Source organism: Nannospalax galili, unplaced genomic scaffold (assembly GCF_000622305.1).
Source record: "Nannospalax galili isolate Female #2095 unplaced genomic scaffold, S.galili_v1.0 scaffold18, whole genome shotgun sequence".
NCBI classification, from domain to species: domain Eukaryota; kingdom Metazoa; phylum Chordata; class Mammalia; order Rodentia; family Spalacidae; genus Nannospalax; species Nannospalax galili.
Window position 1 is genome coordinate 9,405,210 of NW_008346548.1, and position 8,739 is coordinate 9,413,948.

Consider the following 8,739-nt stretch of genomic DNA (forward strand, 5'->3'; position numbering starts at 1 on the left):
TATTTTTTTTGTTGTTTTTTGGTTTGTTTTTTTTTTTTGAAGCAGGGTCTCCCTGTGGTCCCAGCTGTCCTGGAACTCACTATGTAGACAAGACTGGCCTTGAACTCACAGAGATCCGCCTGCCTCTGCCTCCCAAGTGCTGGGACTACAGGCCTGTGCCACCACGCCCAGCTTGTGGGGGCATTCTTTAAGAAAGTACCTTCAGGGCTGGAAAGATGGCTCAACAGTTAAGAGCACTGGCTGCTCTTGCAAAAGACCTAGGGTTTGATTCCCAGCACCCACATGGCAGCTAACAACCATCTCTAGCTCCAGTTCCAGGGGATCTGACGCCTTCTTCTGGCCTCTGCAGGCATTACATGGCACATTACACTTACATACATGCAAGCAAAACATATACATAAAATGAGAGAGAGAGAGAAAGGAAGGAAGGAAGGAAGGAAAGAGAGGGAGAGAGAGACAGAGAGAGAAAGAAAGAAAGAAAAAGAAAGAAAGAAAGAAAGAAAGAAAGAAAGAAAGAAAGAAAGAAAGAAAGAAAGGAGTGAGGGAGGGAGGGAAGGAAGGAGGGAAGGAAGGAAGAAGGAAAGAGGAAGGAAGGAGGGAGGGAGGGAAGGAAGAAGGAAAGAAGGAAGGAAGGAGGAGGGAAGGAAGAAGGAAAGAAGGAGAGAGAGAGAGAAAAGGCCTGTAAGTGTCCCTTGCTCCTTTCTATCCCTTCCTCTGTATTTCCTCCTGGAAAGCAGAGTCCATCATTCATCATTAAGGACTATTCAGCAAATACCTGACATATTAGAACACCAAAGTAGGACAAGTCTAGACCTTCAACATGGCTGAAGTCTCTATTACTCTGGACTATATACCTAGGCATCTACATAAGAGAAAAAAAGTGTATCTCAACTTTGTTGGAGCCATTGCCATTTTGATATTTTTGACACTCACAGACTAACAAAGAAAAAATAAATAAGAGAAAAAGGAAGGAAGGAAGAATGGTATTAAACTCACCTTATTAAGTTTAACATAATCTCAATCCCCAAATCAGACAAGAACAGGAGAAGTGAAGACAATTATAATTCAGGCTTGCTGAATGTGATACAGTCTTATTCAAGACAGACACTCAAATCCTGAGTAAAATATCTCTGAGAGTGTGGTGCCCTTCTATAACCCCAGCAATCTTGGAAACTGAAATAGAAGAATCTTGATTTCCAAGTTCCAGGCCAGCCAGGGCTACATGATGAGACCCTGTTTCACAAAAACTAACAATAGAAAATGTGTCTGGAGGTGACGTCACCAAAATTGATGCCAGTGTGAATTCTCCTTCTCCTGTTCTTTCCTTTCATTCCTGGAGTCATGAGAGCCTTGGAAGCCATCAGGTCCATAGCTATTTCTCTTTCATTAGAAGAAAATGTTGGTCATCTTCAAGTTACATTTGTTTGTTTTCTATTGCTTTCCTTCTTGTGTTTTGTTTTGGGTCATAGGGCCGGGGATTGAAATCAGAGACTTGGACCTGCTGGCAAGTGCTCTACCATTGAGCTGCGCCCCCATGGGCTATTTAGGGGTTTTCCTTTCTGGTTTGGGATTGTTGATGTTGTTTTTGAGACAATCTCTCTCTATAGCTCAGACTAGCCTCGAGCCCAAGACCTTCCTGCCTCTACCTCCAAAGTATGAGAATTAAAGCATGAGTCACTCTACCCAGCTTCAATTTTTTAAATCTCTTTTGTCAGGTCAAGATCCAATCCCTATTTGTCCCAGACCCCAATGCCCTATATCCCACATGCTAACCTATTTCCATTGGGAGAACTTTATAAATCACTTGCACATAAATCCTCAGCTTGCAGGCTGTTTCTGCAGATAACCAAAAATAATGTTTGATATGTATCTGTAATTTTGTTGTAGACAGACTCTTACTATATAGACCAGGCAGGCCTCAAACTCATAGAGATCTGCCTGCCTCTATCTCCTGAGTGCTGAGATTGAAGGTGTGTGTCACTAATCCCAGCATACCTGTAATGTTTTCATACTGTTCTTGCCTAGTTTGGATATTGGTTTTATAAGAATAAGATACAGGGGCTGGAGAGAGGATCAGCAATTAAGAGCACTAACTGCTCTTGCAGAGAACCTGGGTTTTATTCCCAGGACCTACATAGTGGCTAACAACCATCCATAACTCCAGTTTCAGGGGATACCATGCCCTCTCCTGACTTCTATGGGCATTGCATGACAAGGGTGTACTTATACGCTTGCAGTCGATACATCCATATACATAAAATATGGAGAATGATTTCTAAAAAGAATAAGATAGAAAATGGTTCTTTTAAAAAAAAAAATTGGCATTACTTGCCTATGATGAACACAGGACAGTGGCCACCTCGGGACTGAATGCATGTGGAGACAGTAGGAAAAGGTAGGAGTTAAGCACAGAGCTAGATTAAGGCTGTTGTTCTAGGAACAGCTTTTAATTTGGATGGAGACATTAAAAATGATTAACCAAAAGAGATTCAAACACAGTCCAGTAATGATAAAAGGAAGCAAGGATTGTGATTGGCCAATGAAATTCTGCATACCTAAAGCTTACTAAATAAATAAATTAAATCCTCTGTCCTCTTAAACAAATGCAGCCTTCCTTTGGTTAATTGCCCGCTGCTGCTAGAATCAAGGTCCTCCTAGACCGCCTCACTGAGCAGTTACAAGGGTCCCAGGAATCACTCTGTAAAGCCTAAATTAAGATGCAGGAACTGTAGTACACTGCCAAGCTCAGCGTCTTATTTTCAAATAAATTGCCCCGGTTGCAGTACCTCCCCCATGACCAACTCCCTGTGCACAGGTCCATGTTTCTGTATCTTTCATCTTGTCTCAAGCACAGAGAAAGAGATGCTTTGCACTGGGTCCTGGCAAGGATGGGAGACGGGATTGTGTAAATAGGCTCTCCATCACTGTGTAGATTCCTAACAATCAACACAGAGTCACATCAATGTTTATATGTGTGTGGTGTGTGTGTACATACTCACCTGTGCAAATATACACATCTACATCTTTGTGGCAGTTGTCCATGTATGTATATATATACTTGCCAGTGTGTGCGTGTGTGTGTGTGTGTGTGTGTGTGTGTGTGTGTGTGTGTGTGTGTGTGTGTGTGTGTATTTGCCCATGGCACCATTTTGCTGTTATAGGGCACAGGACTGAAGATCCTGGCCCTCCCTCTACCTGAAATGGTCCAGAGTCAGCCACACTAGTCTTTGTACCCAAACTCATCACTTTGCACATGTCAAAGGAGCTGTAGGATTGACCCTTGATGCCCAGCTGCAGCCACTCACTTTTGTGTTTTCTGCCCTCAGGTGCCCTTCTCCAACTGCAGCCGGGACTGTCTGGCAGGGACCAGGAAGGGGATCATTGAGGGCAAACCCACCTGCTGCTTTGAATGTGTGGAGTGTCCTGATGGGGAATACAGTGATGAGACAGGTAAAGGAGCAGCTCCTCACAGGCTCTGTGCAGAAGGGCTTGGGCTGTCTCAGGGGTCAGCAAAGCCCCATGGAAGTGCTGAGCTGGTGCTGAGCCCTATTTCCCGTCTAACCAAGGCATGTCAGAGCAGTGCACTCGGCAGGGCATGAAATGGGAAACAAAAAGAATGCCGTGTGTCTTTTTAACATTGCAGGTATTTACAAACATCCCTGTCACACACCTCTCTCCCTCTGACACTGCTCTCCAATAGTATGCCCCCTTCAGTGACCCTAAGTGGACAAAGTGCCATCTATTCCAGCTCTAAAGTTAATAGGTCCTGATAGATTGCCTGCTGGTGCCTGACAGTTTGCTGTCTTTCTTACTGGCGTTCTTCCTGTGAGTTCTTTTAAAGTGAGAATAATAATTAAATCTGTCATATAAATGTGTGGGAATTAAACAAATTAATATTAAGTTCTAAGTAAAAGTGACTAGCATATTGGAAGCATTGCATAAATGTTAACTGTAATCATTCCTTCATCCTCAGCACAACAGTGGGCTTACCATGTTTTCATCTTACAAATGAGGAAACTGAGGCTTAGAGAGGCTAAGGAACCTGACCAAAGTCACACAGCTAGTCAACAGCATGGCCAGGATTCCATCCACACTCTTAACTGCAAAACTCATGCTCCCTTCCCTGCCCCAAACTGCAACCCACCTGGCATACAGCGGAGTCAACAAATGTCCATCACCTAGATAAATATGTACCCTCCCTCACTGGAAAGCTGGGGGTGTGGACCCGAGGAGTGAGCGGAACACTGGGCACATGCAGGGGACACTGGCCTTCATCTAAAAGGACATCTACGGTGGCACATCTCCAAATCCTAGCAATATTCAAACTAAATTGGGCTGTGTGTGAACTGGTAACAATGTCAAGCTACTTGGCTGTTCTAACCATTTCATTATCTGTGTACATGCCACAACACCATGTTGCAAACCTCAAATATGAGCAATAAAATTTATTTTTTAAAAAAACATAAATCAGATAGAAGTTGAAACACATTTGATGGCCCATGTTAGACCTCTGGGGTGCAGGGTGGTGTCTGCTACAAACCATCAGTAGGCATTGTTAAAAGAAATGGGTACCTTCAAATATTCAAAACAAGAACAGTAGAAACCTCAAAGATGTGTTTTTGATAGTGTAAAAATCACAATTAGGGACCCACAGGATGGCTTAGCTGGTTAAGGTACTTGTGACCACATCCACCCTTCCACACGCACCCTTTATCACGTTGACCTATATGCCACCCGGTAACTAACCCTGCACTGGGCCATTTTTACAGACGCGAGTGCCTGTGACAAGTGCCCGGATGACTTCTGGTCCAATGAGAACCACACTTCCTGCATTGCCAAGGAGATCGAGTTTCTGGCGTGGACCGAGCCCTTTGGGATTGCCCTCACTCTTTTTGCGGTGCTCGGCATTTTCCTGACTGCCTTCGTGCTGGGCGTCTTCATCAAGTTCCGAAACACGCCCATTGTCAAGGCCACCAACCGAGAGCTCTCCTACCTGCTGCTCTTCTCCCTGCTCTGCTGCTTCTCCAGCTCCCTGTTCTTCATCGGAGAGCCGCAGGACTGGACGTGCCGCCTGCGCCAGCCGGCCTTCGGCATCAGCTTCGTGCTCTGTATCTCGTGTATCCTGGTGAAAACAAACCGAGTCCTCCTGGTGTTTGAGGCCAAGATACCCACTAGCTTCCACCGCAAGTGGTGGGGACTCAACCTGCAGTTCCTGCTGGTTTTCCTCTGCACCTTCATGCAGATCGTCATCTGCGCCATCTGGCTCTACACGGCGCCCCCGTCAAGCTACCGCAACCACGAGCTGGAGGACGAGATCATCTTCATCACGTGCCACGAGGGCTCGCTCATGGCGCTGGGCTCCCTGATCGGCTATACCTGCCTGCTGGCTGCCATCTGCTTCTTCTTCGCCTTCAAGTCCCGGAAGCTACCCGAGAACTTCAACGAAGCCAAGTTCATTACCTTCAGCATGCTCATTTTCTTCATTGTCTGGATCTCGTTCATTCCGGCCTACGCCAGCACCTACGGCAAGTTCGTCTCCGCTGTGGAGGTGATCGCCATCCTGGCAGCCAGCTTTGGCTTGCTGGCCTGCATCTTCTTCAACAAGGTGTACATCATCCTCTTCAAGCCCTCCAGGAACACCATCGAAGAGGTGCGCTGCAGCACCGCCGCTCACGCTTTCAAGGTGGCAGCCCGGGCCACGCTGCGCCGCAGCAATGTATCCCGTAAGCGATCTAGCAGCCTCGGGGGCTCCACGGGCTCCATCCCCTCCTCCTCCATCAGCAGCAAAAGCAACAGTGAAGACCGGTTCCCCCAGCTGGAGAGGCAGAAGCAAAGGCAGCCACTGGCCCTGACCCAGCAAGATCAGCAGCAACAGCAGCAGCAGCAGAAACAGCAGCAGCAGCAGCATCTGACTCTCCAGCAGCAGCATCCACCACAGCCGAGATGCAAACAGAAGGTCATCTTCGGCAGTGGCACGGTCACCTTCTCTCTGAGCTTTGATGAGCCTCAGAAGAACGCCATGGCTCACAGGAACTCGGTTCGTCAGAACTCCCTGGAGGCCCAGAAGAGCAATGACACCCTCAACCGACACCAGGCACTGCTCCCACTGCAGTGTGGGGACACAGACTCAGAAATGACCATTCAGGAAACAAGCCTGCAAGGGCCTATGGTGGGGGACCGACAGCCAGAAACGGAAAGCCCAGATGAGATGACCCCAGCACTGGTGGTGTCCAAGTCAGGGAGCTTTGTCATTAGCAGTGGAGGCAGCACAGTCACAGAAAATATACTGCACTCCTAAGGGGGAAAGCCTGTCTGCAAGAATCCACAGGGGTTTCTTAGAGCGACAAGAATGAGAATCAGGCCTCCTTTCCTCCAAGAAGGGGTAAAATAGATTCATCAACAGCCTGAACTCAGTTGCACTACTTTGGATGATAGTGACTGCTGATGTGCCCCCTTAAAACTAAAAGAAGAGCCATGTTTCCCCGTTGTTTTTCAGAGCTTGGTGTCATGCCCAGGTTCACTGTCATCCATATCCAAAGTCTCTTCCTCTGCTCTATCTACCCAACAGCTCAGATGAAAGGCTACAAGCTGCCTACTTACTCCCTCCTTTAAAAATGCTTATTTCCAGTGATGCCCATTTAGAGGTTCACAGACAGCCAGACTAGGACAGTGGGGGCTGATAGGACTTCAGATTCGTTACCACTAAAGTTAGGAGTCTAAAAGCCAGAACTGTCCCATACCTTGACAAGTGGACAGAACTTTAGATGCTCAAGATGTCAGAGGGATGTGTCCTCTCCTATTTATGAAAACCTTGAGACCTGTTGTCTTGGTCCCCTCCCTGCTGCTGCTATTGTGTGACAGTTTGCATTCTTCCCATGGCAACATGTCTGGGTTTGTCCAGAATGCAGCAGTGATGCCATGTTTAGAGTCCAAGTTCACAGGATCACCTCTAATCATTGGGAAAGGACTGAATAAATCCAATGAGCTGTAACTGTTATTAATATTGCTGTACATAGCTTTATCCTTAAGAAAATGTCTCTGTTGTAACCATCCATGGACAATTATAAACTGAAAAAAAAGTCACAGTCTGGATTCTACAAGGCAGTATTACTGAGCTCTGTTTTCCTTTTCCACCACCACACCCCACTCTGATTAGCAGAGCCCATGTGAACCCTCTCAGAGCCCTAAGGGACCAGAAGCTTCCTTCATCACTGTCCCCCAAAAGCTTTCAGAAGCCAGATCTAGACCTGGCCCTATGGAGAATAAGCTCTGAGAAGCAAGAATGGTTTCCAGTGAATGCCACAAGTTCCCTCCAGCAGTGGAGGCAAAGGTGTCCAGTGACCACCTTACTGCTGAGAACTCAGATTCTGTACCACAGGAGCCAAAGTTCAGGCTGTTTTTCACTTGCTTAGACTATGCCATCGTTTGGATTATGACTCTAAAGCCCCATGTATTAAATGATTAGTCCCCAGCATGGCACTCTTGGAAGGTCACACATGGTGTCTTTAGGAGGTGGGGCTTAGTAGGACATCCTGGATCATTGGGGATGTGCCCTTGAAGGGGATTGTGGAACTCTGACCCTTCCTCTTCCTCTTTTATCTCCTGGCCATGAGGTGAGCAGTTTTTTCTGCCACTCGCTACCTACCATTGCTGTCTAACACCCACCGGGGCCCAAAGCAATGTGTCCATCTGAGCATGGACTGGACTCTAAAACTGTGACCCAAGATAAACCATTTTTTCTTTCTAATTATCTCAAGTATTTTATTATAGTCACAGAAAGCTAACACAGGATATAAAGCAAAATTACTATCAGCCATTCAGATTTTAATGCCTGACTCACTGACACAATAACCTTCTTCATAATAATAAGTCCAAAATTCCTGAGGCTCCAGTGAAGGGATCAGTAGTAGCCAAGTCCTACTTGTATATCCAAAAGACTCAATGCTCTGCCTCTGTGTTACCAGCACCTCCTCAAGCATCAAGGGAAGACCATCACTAGTTGTCACTTTTCTCAGATCAGATCACCCTGAAAGCTGTCCTGAACCAAGACCAAACCATAGCACATAAATCTGTCTGTGAGCTCAAATGTTATAGTTCTTGTTACCGTCTTCCTCTGATTGCTCCCTCCACCCCAGGATTTTTTAAGGTGACTGTTGGCATATGGTCCTGAGGAGGATGGACAGCGAGCAGAAGGCGCAGCAGGGACAACACTGTCACAGAAGGTGGTAAAGCACCAGCACTCCGTCTAGAGAGGGTACGGCCAAGCAGATCCTGCTGCCCTGCTGTCACTCACTCTCTGAGCAAGGCACCTTGCCAAGTGAAGATTTATTTTTTAACATTTCACTTAGAACAAGAACAAAATAGCCAAAAGTTTAATGACTTTAAAAATGTGTCAATAATTGTATGGAAAAAAACCTCAACAAAATGCCACATTTTGTACTTCCTGTTCTGATTCGGTGCACACACCCCCCAAGTAATGTCCTCATCTCATGATGAAAAAGAAAATGAGGCTTAGCAATAGAAAAAACATGCAAGCATTATGCTAAGCACTCCCTCTGCCAGGGGCTTGCAACTCAAGTAATCTTTCGGAATATCCTCCAGAAAGATAGATGGAACATGGTTCCAACTTGAATGCAATAGCCACAACCATCAGAACCAAATCACAGGATAAGAGAGGAACTTCCATTGTTTTTCTCTAACAACCTAATTTTTATCTCGAATTCCTATTCAGCCTAGCAA

The 8,739-nt window shown here is 46.1% G+C and overlaps 1 protein-coding gene across 1 annotated transcript in view; it reads left to right on the forward strand.

Moving 5' to 3' along the window:
• The window catches only part of Casr (calcium sensing receptor), an 86,501-nt gene extending 80,203 nt beyond the window's left edge, over positions 1 to 6,298 (forward strand). The window contains exons 6-7 of the mRNA XM_008842932.2: positions 3,327 to 3,450; positions 4,770 to 6,298. Of these exons, the coding sequence (XP_008841154.1) occupies positions 3,327 to 3,450; positions 4,770 to 6,298 (1,653 nt within the window). The remainder of the gene's footprint in view (positions 1 to 3,326; positions 3,451 to 4,769) is intronic.
• Positions 6,299 to 8,739: the final 2,441 nt, after the last annotated feature.